This window comes from Vipera berus, assembly GCF_964194415.1.
Source record: "Vipera berus genome assembly, chromosome: 3".
NCBI lineage: Eukaryota > Metazoa > Chordata > Lepidosauria > Squamata > Viperidae > Vipera > Vipera berus.
In genome coordinates, this window is record NC_138204.1 from 172765607 (window position 1) to 172782553 (window position 16947).

The 16947-nt window shown below is 35.0% G+C and overlaps 1 protein-coding gene across 1 annotated transcript in view; it reads right to left on the reverse strand.

Moving 5' to 3' along the window:
• Positions 1-5069: 5069 nt before the first annotated feature.
• The window catches only part of LOC308666698 (desmocollin-1-like), a gene marked incomplete at both ends in the record, with an annotated part of 56190 nt that continues 44312 nt past the window's right edge, over positions 5070-16947 (reverse strand). The window contains 12 exons of the mRNA XM_081325594.1: positions 5070-5276; positions 5874-6119; positions 6878-7146; positions 7720-7992; positions 8092-8301; positions 9610-9749; positions 9870-10126; positions 10422-10607; positions 11332-11466; positions 11933-12096; positions 14617-14761; positions 15937-16092. Of these exons, the coding sequence (XP_081181720.1) occupies positions 5070-5276; positions 5874-6119; positions 6878-7146; positions 7720-7992; positions 8092-8301; positions 9610-9749; positions 9870-10126; positions 10422-10607; positions 11332-11466; positions 11933-12096; positions 14617-14761; positions 15937-16092 (2388 nt within the window). The remainder of the gene's footprint in view (positions 5277-5873; positions 6120-6877; positions 7147-7719; positions 7993-8091; positions 8302-9609; positions 9750-9869; positions 10127-10421; positions 10608-11331; positions 11467-11932; positions 12097-14616; positions 14762-15936; positions 16093-16947) is intronic.

Genomic DNA, 16947 nt, shown 5'->3' on the forward strand with positions numbered 1-16947 from the left:
ATATACAGTAGAGGTGACAAATAGATTTAAGGAATTAGATCTGATAGACAGAGTGCCTGAAGAACTATGGACAGAGGTTCGCGACATTGTACAACAGGTAGCAACCAAAACCATCCCAAAGAAAAAGAAATGCAAGAAAGCAAATGGCTGTCTGAGGAAGCTTTGCAAATAGCTGAGGAAAGGAGGGAAGCGAAAGGCAAGGGAGAAAAACATAGATATGCCCAATTGAATGCAGAATTCCAGAGAATAGCTTGAAGAGATAAGAATGCCTTCTTAAATGAACAGTGCAAAGAAATAGAAGAAAACAATAGAATAGGGAGGACCAGAGATCTTTTCAAGAAAATTGGAGAGATGAAGGGAACGTTTAATGCAAAAATGGGCATGATAAAGGACCAAAATGGCAGGGACCTAACAGAGGCAGAAGAGATTAAGAAGAGGTGGCAAAATTACACAGAAGAACTATACAAGAATGAGCTTAACATCCCAGATAATCACAATGAGGTGGTCACTGACCTCGAGCCAGACATCCTAGAATGTGAAGTGAAGTGGGCCTTAGAAAAGCTGAGCAACAACAAAGCTAGTGGAGGTGACAGTATTCCAGCTGAGCTATTCAAAATCTTAAATGACAGTGCAGTAAAAGTGCTACACTCAATTTGCCAGCAAATTTGGAAAACTCAACAGTGGCCACAGGATTGGAAAAGATCAGTTTACATTCCAATTCCAAAGAAAGGCAGTGCCAAAGAATGTTCAAACTATCGCACCATTGCACTCATTTCTCATGCTAGTAAAGTCATGCTTAAAATCCTACAAGCTAGACTTCAGCAGTATGTGGATCGAGAACTACCAGAAGTACAGGCAGGATTTCGAAGAGGCAGAGGAACTAGAGATCAAATTGCCAACATACGCTGGATCATGGAGAAAGCTGGGGAGTTCCAGAAAAACATCTACTTCTGCTTCATTGACTATGCTAAAGCCTTTGATTGTGTGGATCATAACAAACTGTGGCAAGTTCTTAAAGAGATAGGAGTACCAGACCATCTTATTTGTCTCTTGAGAAACCTATATGCGGGTCAAGAAGCAACAGTGAGAACTGGACATGGAACTACTGATCGGTTCAAAATTGGGAAAGGAGTCCGGCAAGGCTGTATACTGTCGCCCTGCCTATTTAACTTATATGCAGAGCACATCATGAGAAAGGCAGGGCTAGATGAATCAAAAGTTGGAATTAAGATTGCCGGAAGAAATATCAACAACCTAAGATACGCAGATGATACCACTCTAATGGCAGAAAGTGAAGAAGAACTAAAGAGCCTCTTGTTGCAGGTGAAGAAGGAGAGTGCAAAACTTGGGTTGAAACTTAACATTAAGAAAACCAAGATCATGGCATCTGGCCCTCTCAATTCCTGGCAAATAGATGGGGAAGAAATGGAGGTAGTGACAGATTTTATTTTCCTGGGCTCCAAGATCACTGCAGATGGAGACTGTAGCCAAGAAATTAAAAGACGCTTGCTCCTGGGGAGGAAAGCCATGGCAAATCTAGACAGCACACTAAAAAGCAGAGACATCACCCTGTCAACAAAAGTGCGTATAGTCAAGGCTATGGTCTTCCCAGTTGCAACGTATGGCAGTGAAAGTTGGACCATAAGAAAGGCTGAGCACCAAAGAATTGAGGCCTTTGAACTGTGGTGCTGGAGAAGACTCCTGCGAGTCCCTTGGACCGCAAGGCGATCAAACCGGTCAGTCCTAGAGATCAATCCTGACTGCTCTTTAGAAGGCCAGATCCTGAAGCTAAAACTCAAGTACTTTGGCCACCTAATGAGAAGGAAGGACTCACTGGAGAAGAGCCTAATGCTGGGAAAGATCGAGGGCAATAGAAGAAGGGGACGACAGAGAATGAGGTGGCTGGATGGAGTCACTGAAGCAGTAGGCGTGAGCTTAAATGGACTCCAGAAGATGGTAGAGGACAGGAAGGCCTGGAGGAATGTTGTCCATAGGGTCGCGATGGGTCGGACACGACTTCGCAGCTAACAACAACAACAACAATATCTTGAAGTTATAGAAAAAAGATTTAAGAGGTCCATTTGAGAGCATTGATCAATATGATATATTATTCTAGTTTTAAACATATAGCAAATAGAAAAGAAATGGACATACCTAACAATTAAGATGCAGATCATGTAGATTTGTTTCTAAATCCCACAGCAGCTTATTTAAGAGTTACTTCCATTTAAAACTGCCCATCCATTGCTCTAAAAGATCTATACAAGTTAGGTATTTTATGCTTTTGAATGATAAGCCATGAGGTAAATACTTCTTTTGTTGATTTTGGTCCAGACTGTATTTTTAGTAGTGATTCATATTATAGGTAGAATTTATTCAGGACAGATAAACTTTTCTGAACCTTCTCCATTTTGATTATGGGCCTTGAAGAAAGTATATAGTTGCTGTTTGTGCTCTCAAACATACACAGTAGAATTTTGCAAAAAACAAACAAAAACCCTCTGCTGCAATAGTGGAAAAGGATAGGAGAAGGCTATGAAATCAATGTTGGAAAGGCTTTCTTTAGCCCAATTGTTCTTATAAAAAAAATTCATTGAAAGGCCGAAAAAGGTATTTTAATTGCCATACCTGCCACTTCATTTTCACTCTGCCTCTCATATAGACCAGTACTATGACTGTATTTGGTAAACTGTCTTTGCCTTTATGAATTAACTATTTTATTAAAAAAATCAATAGTGAAGTGTTCCTTTACAGTCCCCAAATCCCCCCAAAATCATTTCTACCACATTTCACTGTTGGCATCAATTTTGTTTACAAATACTCTTCCCTTTGCAACATACTGCTTGAAATTTAATGTGTTTCCTAACATAAGAGTTGCTGCAAAAGTCATATTTTGCCCTATACAAAGTTACAAGCACTTTAAAATTATTTTTATAAGCATGTAAATTAAAAAGTTCAGTACTTCCATAACATTTGATATATTAATCTATAGCATGCTTGCAAATCTCATCCCACTCTGCTGGGAAAAAAAACTGTTCTAGTTTTATTTGCATCAGGTTATGGGGAAATTGAAGTTTTTAAAAATCTTGCTCCACAGTCAGATATTCAGTTGGATTGAATGTCTTTTGCAGTGACCTGGACTGGATCATATTCTATTGCAGACATGTCAAACACAAGGCCTGGGGGCCAGATCCGGCCCGCAAAGTGGTTTCATGTGGCCCGCGAAGCCATCCTGGAAACAGTGAGGGAACGGCCCCCACTGCCTTGGCCCCGGCCCAGAGACCCTCCTTCTGCCAGAGACTCTCAGATCTGTCCCACTCCTGCCCAGGACCCCATAGGCACCCTTGATGCGAACGATGTAGAGCTGGCCACGCCCACCCAGTAGGCCATATGCACTCTAGCCACGCCCACCCAGTAGGCCACACCCACCCTGGCCATACCCAACCGGCCCCTTGAGGGCAACCGCAATGCTGATGCGGCCCTCAATGAAATTGAGTTTGACACCCCTGTTCTATTGCTTTCAATCAAGGCCCAAAATCACAGTGAGTACTCTAGGCATATTATTTAATTGGTGATTTATTTTGTAATTATATTATTCTATTACTAAATAGTAATCTATTTCAGTAATTAAAATGTGATAACTATCAAAGTATGCATCCAGGCTATTCTTGAAAATAACTTTATTGAAGATATAGAAATAGGTCTTTTTTATTCTGATCCACAATAATCCAGTGTGTATTTAAACATAAGAGCAGTGGACCCAATATACCTTCTTACCTCATGGCTTTTTAGCCCACTGTTTCTGTTTTGTTTTCTGCATCTATGTATTCATACTTTCATGTATTTATGCATGCTTATATATCTACTGAAAGTAGATATCTGAAATTTACAAAATCTTCATATTTTTCTTTTTTCCTTCATATTATATGTGCTTATGTGAAGCTGTATATTAAATAAAATGCTTAATTTATTCATCTAGCAATAAACATATTCAATATCAGTATTTAACTTAGTAATATTATTACAGTTAAGAAGTTCAAACTTATGACTAAAGATAGACAGTATAATCAATATACTTCAGCATAATCATTAGCTTCATTGAATGGATAAAAATCATATGTAGAAGTTTGGAAGAAAGTGATAATATAGTATAAAATGTGCGGTATACCGCTAGACTGACAGGTTCTCAAACAATAGAGATATAGTGGTGTCTGTGTTTGTTTAAGTATTATAAGTATGAATTTTGTGCATGCTGATTTCTGCCATTATTCCTGAAAGGAGCTTGCAACCTTTTAACTAGTGTATTTAATTTAATACATTTTCTATATGTATTGAATAAGTTATTCTTATAACATAGTAATATTTCTCAAAGTACATTAAACATGATTAAGATCTTAAAGAGATTTTTTTGGAATGATAGATAGGAGTCTTTAACCTTATTCTTTGGGATAGGATAAACTTTCTCAAAGTAAATAGAATACATTTTGCATGCACACGCACACACATATATGCATGCATGCATATATGGAAGACATTTTTGAAAACTCAGTAAATAGTTCCATAAATTTCTATGGGATTCTTCAATTCTGATGATATTTTTGAAAATGCTGTAAGTGTAAATTAAAGATGAGGATTTGGGTTTTCTTAACCTTGAATTACATTTTTTTTCTACACTTTTCATACTATTGTTCACTTCAAAAGTGAACAGTAGATTAGGTATGGAAACATTTGTATTTTAGACTATAATACACAGATTGAACAAAATAGTTATTTAAGAATGTAAAAATAAACATATAATTTTGCAATTGAATTATTCACATAAATCAATTTCTGTGAGAGTTTTCAAATCCTTAATAATTTAAATCATTTTTCCATTGCATTCTTTTCAAAATAATTCTAAAAAATTCCAAAATAGCCCATAAAGAAGGAACAGATTGACACAACTGTGGAAATAAATTCTTTTCAAATTCTATTACAGTCAATTAGAGCTTCTCAAGACCATTCATTCGTTTCAATAGAATCTGCACAGGGGAATTTCCTAGTGAAGTGAGCTGATTTTCAGGAATAGTTTAAACACAATCCTTCTGTACAAAAACTTCAACTAATGTCCGGAATGGAGGCTCTGGCTGGTTTAAAAAACTCAGTTTTTCTTCTTCTGACTCCCCTGTACAGGAACTTAAAGTGCCAGTTGGTGAGTCTTCACCTTCGTAATTATATGCATGTAAATACTCTTTAGCCAGGTTATGTTCTTCATCTTCTCCACAAAGAAATACCATCTGGACAAGGAACAATTAAAGTATAATCATTTTTTTAAAAAATATACATATGATGAAAAAATAAGATGTCTTCTAATTGTCTGTTTCAGTCATCTACATATACTATATTTCACACAAGGATTTTTTTTAAAAAAATAATTTCTTGGAAGAATGTAGTTTTATTTGAGAGAATACAACTATAATTGTAATTCTGTCCTAAGTTATATAGCTTGTCTTAAATATCAGCATTAAGTTTTTTAAGTCAAACATTGAAAGCATGTTACAGCTGTTTTCCCCATATGGTATATTCTAGATGTATTATCTTCAGGTCTCAGATTCCCTATGGCTGTGGGCATTGATGTAAATGTTTGTGTGTGTTACCTGAATGGGAAAACATGGATTGCTGCAAAATATGGAAAATTGTGCTGCCTCACTGTTCATGTTGTTTTAAATAGTTGATATACTATTTTTATATCAGTGGTATAATAATCCACTTTGGATTATTTTTAAGAACTGTTATATGGAGTAGCACTTTAAAATTAATGACATAAGACAGCCTGTTCTTTCCAAATTTGTAATACTCAAAACTAGTTTAGAAATCTATGTCAGAATACTTACTTCAGATAAACGAGGGTTAGTGAACTTCTGCCATTCTAAACAGAAATCTCTGAATGAATTCCTTAAAGAAGGCGCACAGTCTTGTAAAGATAGTGCCATATGATTCATTTTTCCTCCTTTGATTAATTCTGATGTGGAATGCCATCCTCTTTTTCCTGCTCCCAAATATTTCTTTTCAGTTTTTACTACATCTGTATTCATCTTTATAAATTCATTCATTGTTGGCACAGGAAATATATTTAAATTCTGGAATGTGAAGAATAACAATAGAATTTATGGGGGAAAAACATTTTAGAATTTTTTTCCTGAACAGCCTGAACCCCGATTTAATTGTATATTTAGTATACAAACTAGCTGAATAATAATCCACTTGTCCCCTAAATTGTCATTCATTTCTTTATCTTGTTTACCCATTGCCTACAATCAGGATTCATGTATGTATATAGCCCAGCACATACCAGCCAGTGGGGTCAACCATATAGTGTTCCAGTTAACCTATTACTCTGATCATATGACAGATGTAAGTTTTTGGGGGCTCTCTGAGCTTGGTGGTTTTTTTGCAGACATTTCATTACCAAACTAGTTAACATCATCACTGCACTGATGTGTTACCTAGTTTGGTAATGAAATGTCTGCAAGAAAACCACCAAGCTCAGAGAGCACCAATGACGTTACAGTTCATCCCAGATATACAAATATTCTCTTCCATTGGAGTATAAAAATATTCAAAATATCTACTTTTCTGGATTCAGCCAGAGCAGTTTTATATGGAAGATTTACATTTCTAATATTTAAATAGAAAGGAATGATGGTAAATAATATGTTCCTATATACAAATAAATAGTATTTAACTTTAAGCATATGAGCACATCACAATTTCCATCTTACTGATACAAATGCAAAGTATTTTGCTTTCTAAAACAATGAGACAGCATCTTTTGCTCTTTCTCATAATCTATCCAAATTGTTACATTTGCTACTATACAAGGCAAAGTGTCACTTACTGTATTTCCTCCACTGGGTGCCTCAGTGTTTGGTCTTACGTTTCCTTCACTGGGTGCCTCAGTGTTTGGTCTTACGATTCCTTCACCGGGTGCCTCAGTGTTTGGTCTTACGTTTCCTTCACTGGGTGCCTCAGTGTTTGGTCTTATGTTACCTTCACCAGGTGCCTCAGTGTTTGATCTTGTTAAGTTCTCAAAAGTTAAATCAGATTCTTCCTGAGGTGTGTGACGTTTTCTGTGGAGCCAAAGACCATAAGGTGCACCAAAGCCTACTGCAAGAAAAAAAAAGACAGCTTATTTATGTGTTTTAAATGACTATATGAATTACAATTTATTAAATAATGAAATTAACTTGGGGTTTAATTTTATCCATAACTCTTCTTATATAAGAGAGAAAAATGCTTTAAAGAAAGAATTTTGCTTAGATATACCATTTATATAGGTAGCCATAGGTAGGAAATAAGCAGCTATCCCCTACGTTAGGAGCTAGGATTTCCTTTTTAGCTAGATTTTTTAAAAATGTATACCCAAATATGTATAGCAACCAAATTCTGTTCCAACAATCGTGTGTTAGCAAAATGGTTGATAAGTGAACATGTGATTGAAAGCAACACAACAAAAAAATATTGCTTGCTGCCATCTCATTTAAATAAAGTTCTCATACAGCTACATTTCACACACTCTAGCTTGCACTATTAAGAACACAAAACTTGGTCAGAGACATGTGCATTAGTTGGAAAATGAATTTTTTATAACCTAAAGTTGAGGTATTTGCTAAGCAAGGATTGAATGTAGTTTGACCGTTCACAGTTCATGTTGCTTCTTCAAGACATTCGCATACTTACATAACATTACTAATGAACTCATGACCATTGCAGGAATGCTCCAGGCTCCTAAAACAGGTGCTGCTGCTGGAGTGCGTTCTACTTGAATGTCTGAAGGAAAATAATCCAGTGACATGTTTCTGGTGGATTCGGAACAGTTACTTGGAATTGCACAGTCACAATAATGAACTATTATTTCTCTTTTTCTGATGCTTTCTTCGTTACATATTCTGAGAAGAATATAATAGTAGCCATAGTCTATATCTTCAGCTGAAGAAAGCAGTGCTGAAGTATCTATGAAAGAAATAATTCAAATCCACAAATTACACTTCATATGATACTTAACGTTAGTCACAATGTATTTTGTAGATATTAAAAACAAAAAAAACATACCATCATTTGGAATTAAGTTCCATTTTAAGTCCAATGGCTTCTCTATTTCAAAATGAAAAGGTATAGTGGACATTGGCAAATCAAGGTCAATGGCATTTATACAGATTGTTTTTTTATCTTTACACATGACGTAGCGTTTACTGGTATTCTCAGGGTAATTGTTCTCAATCACAAGTTCTATCACAATTGTCCCATTTCCTGTTTTACCACCTAGGTAAATTAAAATGCTTAGTTTTAAGACAGTAATGAAAGTAACTTGATCAAATCATATAAAATTACAAAAGTATTATTTCTCTGTGAAAGCTAAATAAAACATCTTGTTGGTTTCACAAACTGCTAATCCATAATCCAAAGGAAGAAAGCCATTGTAACAGAACAATAGAATAACAGAATAATGGAGTTGGGGGGGACCCTGGATGTCTTCTAATCCAACCCCCTGCTCAAGCAAGAGACCCCATAGCATTCCAGAAAAATGGCTGTCCAATCTCTTCCTCAAAACCTCCAGTGATGGAGCACCCACAATTTGTGGAGGCAAACCATCCCACCAATTAATTGTTCTGAACAGGAAATTTCTCCTTAGTTCTAGGTTGGATCTCTTGATATGTTTCCATTATTTTTTGACTTGCCCTTTAGATGCTTTGGAGAAGAGGTTCTTCCCCTCTTCTTTGTGACAGCCCCTCAAATATTGGAAGACTGCTATCATTGTCACCCCTCATCCTTCTCTGTGTCACTAGACATATCTAGTTCCTGCCTCCTAATTATCCTTTAGTCTTCTCAGCAATCCTTCTGGGGTCTCAACTTCTTTTCTGTATCACGTTGACCAAAACCTGATGCAATGTTCCAAGTGTGATCTTAACCAAAGCAGTATATTGCAGTAGTAATACTTCATGTGATCTTGATACTATTCCTCTGTCGATTCAGTCTAGGACTGCATTGGCTTTTTTGGCAGCTGCAGCACACATCAACAAAATTGTAATGTAGTTTGTTAAACTGCAGAATTATGCATTGCTAACAGAATCAATTACTGCCAAGTATATTTGTTGCCCAAATTCTCAGAGGAAAAGTGCAGTAAGTATCTAATACATGCAAAGGTAAGTTAAATAACAATCAGCTCATGGTTTTCTACTTGATAGATGAAGTCCTGCAGAAACTGTATGGGGTAGTATGGACAAGGATCTGTTCTGCTGATTCTGCTCCACTATAGGACAATATAATTCAGGCTTTACAGCTAAAAAGATGGATTTTGAAGAAAAATGTCAATCACCCCAAGTAAATATTGTGAAACAATTCAGAGGAGATTGATTTTAAAAGAGATCTACAATTAATGGATTTCAAATATTAGACCTGCCTACTTATGGCTACCTATCACAGTTGCAAAAACTTGAGTGATCATTAAATTACAATAAAAGAGAATACTCTAATACAGACATCAGTAGCTGATCATATTTTTGCAGCCCACATCAGGAAGTTTTATGCATGTAGCAAAAATAGCAATATTTCACAATATTTGATACTTACTTTGATCAGTTGCAGATACTGTTACATTGCATTGACTGTATTCTATATTTTGTGAATCTCTTTCTAAAATGTCAGTAGTTCTGAGGTTTCCTATTTCATCAATGGTGATCCAACCGCATGGGTCCTTAATTATTCTGTACCTGTTAAGAATAAATATTTTAACAAGGTTATGTACCTCAAATTTATTCCAACAATGTAAGTTAATTATAATTGCTTTCTGATATTATATACTATATATAAACAATATAATAATTTTGTACCTTAAATGTTTGTTTCCAGTTTCTGGATCTATTGCTTGGTAGTTACCAACCATTGTGCCAACCAACAAGCGTTCCTTTATGTATAGAATATATTCACAAGGTTCAAATACAGGTCCTTCATCTTGATCCTTAATTTTGACCACAATGCTCACCATACTTGTTGGAAGAACTCTTGAATTTGGAGGTGGAACATAAGGTGCTTCATTATTTATGACAATTTCTAATCTTCTCTCATGGCTTTTCTCATAGTCCAGTTCCTGGAAGAAGTAAATGCTATTCAAATTAATATATTACTACTAAGACACTTTACTATTATGATTTTAGGTTACTGATGGAAATACAGTGTGTATAACTATTAAAATTTTCATTTGAGTTTTCTCTCCTTCCTCTACCCCAACATATTTTAATGGGAAATAGTATTACATTTTAAAAATGTAAAACACATCTTTAGAAAGTTGTGAAAAATATATTTCAACAAGTAATTCACCCCTTAAAATTAAGTAAAATTCCATTCATATTATTTCAGTAACTCTTTTTATTATCCATAGTTACCTTTAAATTGCTTAAACACCCAATATTCTGCTGTTGATCTACTCTAATATCAAAACTGTTATCTTCATTTCCTTTAGTAATAGCAAATATACCCATCCATGATGATGTTCTGGGTTCATCTTTATCTTCAACAGGAATGCATAATATTTCTGCATGTTCTGTGTTTTCATATACTTCCACTACATACTAAAAAAAATTAAATATTAGTTTATGAATAGTTCTAATGCCAGATAAGATTCATCTAATAATCATGGTCCTGCCCAGATTTACCTGGCTTATTAGCCTATTGCTCAGATCCTTTGCCACTTTTTTCTAAAAAGCAAGGACAGCATTCGCTCTCCAATCATTTGGCTGTTTATCCACCCTTAAGTATTTCCCAAAGGTAATAGCTAATCATTAGAGATGAACAAGTTCCTTCAGTAGCATAAGAAAGGATTCATCTCTCCCTCTCTCTGAAAATTCTTGCCTAGTTAATAAATATTTTCTGACTATCTCAAAGTCTAATCTTTCCACTTTAACCTCCATTTTTACCCATTACCTTCTTTTTAAAGAAGACTGAGTCAAAATACAATGTTCTATTTCTTTGTCACCTTCTAGGGTGTTGTCATGATACTGAGCTGCTTTTTACCATGTTGAGGGTTTTTTAAAAAATATCTAGTTGTTAAGCATCCTTTATGCTTTTTTGTTCCCCAACTCCTGCTCATTCTGACTTTTAGCCTTCCTGATACTATTTCTATTATCTATTATTAAATTTGACACATGCATGATGAAATAAGCATTATCAGTGTAACAGAAACTGGAATTGCCCAAATTATTTTTCTTAAATTTAATATTCACTGTAACTGGGTTCATACCATAAAATATCATAAAAATGTAACATCATCATTTAGTTTTACTATGATAGACTTACCATACTTTGTGCTATTTGAGGGAGATTATCATTTACATCTTTAATCTCAATATGTACTGCTGCTGTAGTGTACAAACCAAACTCCTCACCTCCCATGTCTCTTGCTTCTATATGTAGTATGTATGCTGATACCATCTGAAGAACATTAGAAAAAATATAGCCATAATTTTCCTGGGTTGATTAAAAATACTGTAATTTTTTAAAAGCAAAAGCAAAGACCATGGGATTATTCACTTAGTTAAGAATTTATTCAACATTGCCATTTTATCCAAAGATTACTCTGCAAAAAAAATAGCTTGGCACTGTTTAATTTTCAGAAACTGGAGGCAATTTAATTGCTTCTTTCCTTCCACTATTCCACATCATATCTTCATATCTTATGAAATAGGTCAGACAGATTGAGACATTGTTCCAAAGTTACCCACTAAATTATTTGAACTTGGCTTCACAATATCTATGTAATTCCTAACTACCAAAAGGACTTTTGACTTCAGCTATATTGTAGCTACTCTTATCTAAGACCAATTTTATCATTTGTTAGCTTTATGCTATTTCATTTATGATTTCACCATTTTTGATATAGAACTAAATTGAAAATTACCTCTCTGTCCAGATGTAATGCTACTGTAATACAGCCTGAATCTGGATCTACAACAAATTCCTGAGGTTTCTGATGACTCTGGGATATAATTCTGTATTTCACTTTGCTATGCAGTGTATTGGGCTCATCTTTGTCTGTTGCAGTCACTTGTCCAACTAATGTTCCTGTATAAAGAAGGTATCAACTTTAGGTTTCCATAATACTCAGGTCATCCTCCTTTAGGAAAAAAAAGCTATGGCCATATTATTCAAATATCAAAGTAAATTAAATCAATTTCCCCACCTAATATCACTTTAAAGAAGAGCCAGCCTGGGGGTTAAGGCAGCAGGCTAAAAGCCAGGAGAAACTGAGTTTTAGTCCTACCTTAGGCACAAAGCACCTTTGAGCCAGTCATTCTTTCTCAGCCCTTGGAAAGACAAACCACGACTGAAAAACTTTGCCAAGAAAACTGCAGGAACTCATCCAGATAGTCATCAGCAGTCAAAAACTTGACTAGAAGGCACGCATACACAATAACTTTAGTGTCCTGCATCTTACCTCTATAAATATCTATTTAGATTGGGATCTTAAAAAACAGTTGTAAATTTGATAACAAAATATGAAATGTTTATATCTGAACATATACCCGGGTAGGCATGGTTCTGTGAAGTAATGTAGTAGAGTGGATTCCCAAGAGGGAGGGGGTGCATCCCCAAAGAATAACAATTCAGTCCAGGTATTTTGTGTGAAAGAAAGTGGGTAAAGATATTCCCTCTCTAATAATTGTCAAAATGTATGATAGATTCATATAATAGGGTGCTTAGTCTGGCAAGGTGCTCTCTTTAGGTGTGGAAACAATAAAGAATTCAAATTGAAAGAATCACCACATTTCATTTGTGGTTTTGGGACCTGATAGTTCAGTACATTATATTAATAGATGCTAGAATGCAGACACGACAGTCTCCAGATTAGAAATCCTAGCTTGCATCAAGTATTCCTATGCAAGGATAACAGTAGGCTTTTATTTTGCTTGTGGCATCCTGGGCAAAAACTTTGAGGAGTTTTACTACACAAGGACAAATAATGCATTGTAAGGATCGCTTGTAGGTGGAAGATACTTCCAATGTAATCCATTGGATCCCCTGCATGGACTGCCCCTGTGACTTTGTAGGACAAATGGGGAGGAAGCTAACCACTAGATTACAAGAACACAAGAGAGCAATCAGACAAGGAGACCTAAACTCATTGGTAGCCTCACATTGCAATTAACAAGGACACAATTTAATTTCACAGCAACTGTTAGCCATGCAGGTACAAAGATACCCAGAGAAATGATTGAAGCCTGGAAAACAGGCCCCTTGTCAGTTAACAGGAGTGCTGATGTACCACCAACTTATCAGGTACGTAGGAGCCAAGGGCTTGGCAACAGAAGGGAACAACAGCCAGTCGCCAGCCATCAACACACCAATCAGACAAGAGAAAGACAACACATAAACACAACTTACAGAATAGCCCAAAGCACCTATTCCAGTAGAGGGAAGTTCCCTAAAGGTGGGCTCCATTGTGAGTCCAAAAACTCAGAAGACTCAATCTCTAGTGACTGACCCAAATTCAACTTGCAAGAGTGACTGGTACTTTTCTTATCATAAACTAGAAATGCTGTATCTTGCTTGCATATGACTAAAGCTTGTAATTTAATCTCTACCACTATCGTATTAAAAACATTGTGTGAAAAACTCAATTGAACAAAGCTATAGTCTTGACACCAATGGTGTTCAATGTTTTTATAAATGATATGAATGAGGGCTTTGAGGGAAGGGTTATCAAATTTGCAGATTATACAAAGTTATACAAACTTTCCTACCTTAAAACTTAAAACTTTATATTATTATTTCTTACACTTACTTTGCATAACTTAGCATATTCTCAAAAGAAAATAGTGTGTTAATATATTTTTTTGAACACTGAAGGTAGAGATTTTCCAGTGCAAATATAACATGGATTATAATAATGTTAATAAATCAGTGAACGCCACACATTTCAGATGTATGAATTTGAACACCTCTTCCAAATTGAGAAATAAGCTCCAAATTAAAAGCAGAAAAAAATGTTCTGAATTTAATCTTTCTAACCTCTGAATTTCTTTCTACCCTAACAAGTTAGAACCCGAAACGTGTTTAACATCAACTGGTATGACAATATTTCTGAAATGAATATAAATGAAATTGCACTGGGGAATCAAGAATTAGGGATTAACAATTCCAACAAACAACTTATTTAGAAATTATTAATTAAATTCCAAATGGGATCATTCAGAACATATTCCACAAAGGAGACTAGACAGATCCTAACTTTTTTTCTGTATGCAACTCTACCTTCACTATGTTTCTCTAGAGCTCTTTTGCGCTAGAAAAAGTAGCTATGCAGCCACTGTCTGTGTAAAAATGTGCGCTTCTTGCTATTTGCACATGAATTAAGGAAGAAAGAGATTCAGTTTAGTAGCAGTTCTGGCCTCACATCAGGTTGATTCTTGCAACTGTACTTCACTAGGTTCCCTCAATGACATCCTCACAAACCTATCATCTGAAACAACTTGTGCAGTGTCCTTATGCTGGCGTTCAATGCCCTGTGGCTACTATACTATAGTACTATGTTACAAATATATATGTATTGTATTACAAATATTTATTTAAAAATTCAATTACCAATTATACTGTTTTCAGGTACATGAAAAGTATAAATATCATACTCAAACTCTGGAGCATTATCATTATCATCCTCTATTTTGATGATGTGAATAAGTGGGATTTCTGGGGTATATCCATCCGGTGTCATTGCATAGCAAATGAGCTGCAGAAAATGGAATAAAAGAAACACTCCTCTGTAGTAAATGAAACGTTTCTGATAAATCAGGTCACAATTATTTAATCCATGTATCATACAGAATTTTTTGTATGCTGAATAGCTGTTAACAGTATTTGTATGTGCACAGGGAGAATCCTCCTGCATTAGTAAACACCTTCCTTATAGCAAGGTATAGTATTAAGTCCTAGAGATGTTCAAAATATGTAACAAGCATACAACTATCATACATAATAGATGACGGTCACAAGGCAAAGGAAGCTATTTTAACATAAAATGATATAAGATAACCATAGACATAAAAGAGACATGGGAAAGTTGGTAGAAGAAAAAAAAATCAGAAAATATTAGGTATGTTCCCTGCCTTGAACTGACCAAACATAAAAAGACAGGATAATAATAATTAATAATAATAATAATAATAATGATACCCATTAAATAACCAAGGAAAGAAGAAAGATGCAAATATCATAGAAAGGATGTCTTTGTATAAGCAGAGAGATTTGATGGAAGAAGACTGATAAGATGCTAAAGCCAGGAAAAATAAAGGGTGAGATAAGAAAAATGAAAGTTCAAATGGGAACTGAGAAAGAACTATTAAGTTTGCCCTTTTCTGCAACCCATTATTATAGCCATAAGATTATTGGTGGACCAGGATAGCCTCTCATTGAAATTTACTTTGTGTATTTGTCAACTGTCTATTTTCCCTGGTATGATCGGATGATAGGGGAAAAAGTTGGAGTTTTTTAAAGGAACGTGAGGCAAAGGTTGTTTGCCCAGGAAACTTTGTGACTGACTAACAAGTTAATGCTGCTTATCCCATATCTCAGATACAAACAGATCTTACAATCAAATTGTTCTCATTGTTTATGTATGCTTTTTGAATATAACCACAAGAATCCTCTAAAAATTGTCCCAAGTAATAATTTTTAATGTAATAGGAAGTAAATATTGTTAAATAAATAGGGAATAATTGTATTAACACAATTTAATTAATTTCAAAATAGCTGTCTATTATGGAGCTGATGCTTAAATATAAATTCAAAGAATAAATTCAGAAGGGCATATGTCTGCACTTCTAAAATCCATGCAGTGCATACAAAGTCATATAATTATTTGAGTAGTGTGTATATATGTCTATGTCTATGTATAGAATCACATACCTGAAATTCTGGGAATACTTCCCGATCTATTGGGCAAGTAACAAAGAGATTTCCAGTTTCTTGCTCAATGTAAAAGTAACTCAGTGGTGGTTTGTCAACACCAGGGCCAGTGATGTAATATCTAATATCGTATTTTTGTGTCATGTCAGAAGACAGCTGCATGAAAATAAAGATGTGAAATTAAATTAATTCACAAATATAATTCTTTACTTCTTGCCTACATAATTCACTTCATTTGAACTGAATTTATTCAAAATTTATTAAGAATCTTTTGTGCATTGGAACAGCCAAGGATTATTGCAAAGGACTTCTTTGCAGGTCTTTAAGATCACAGTACACTTCAGTGAACAATGGGCACCGTATAAAGTGGGTAATGGTTGTAACCTGCTAACCAAATGAGTTAGCATATGGTATATGCATCTACACAATCTTAATTTCAAAAAATGTTAGCAGTGGACTGTCAGTCAACTCTAAATTACACCAGTCAATGAATGAAACGTAGTCATAGAAGTAGACTACCTCTCCGAATGTAATTTTTTCTCCTCCTAATTTTAATTCTAAACATCTGACAGAACTCTACATAAGACTCTGCCAATTATAATTGCCCATTACATTTTTAAAGACAAAGTCATTTAAAAATTTAATGGTCAATTATAATTGGTAGAGTCTTATATGGAGTTCCATCAGATGTTACTGTATGCGTGTTATTTCTAGATGGACAGTAGCTATTTAATTTCATTTCTGAAATTAAATAGAATACATTTCATATATCTGCTTTATTGTAAGTACTGTATGGATCTCTTCAGATTACAACAAAGAAAATATTCTTCACAACAATAGGTTTATTTTGCATCTGCAGTTTTGCAAGTGATATGCCTCAGTGAGGCACTTTGCTTCATGGAGATACCTTGCCTTGCTTCAGCACTGCAAAGGATTTTGCAGAGGAACTTTGTTCCTCCTCAAACAAGAGTCTTCCAATGCTCTAGAACACTATTTAAGCAAGCTACTACA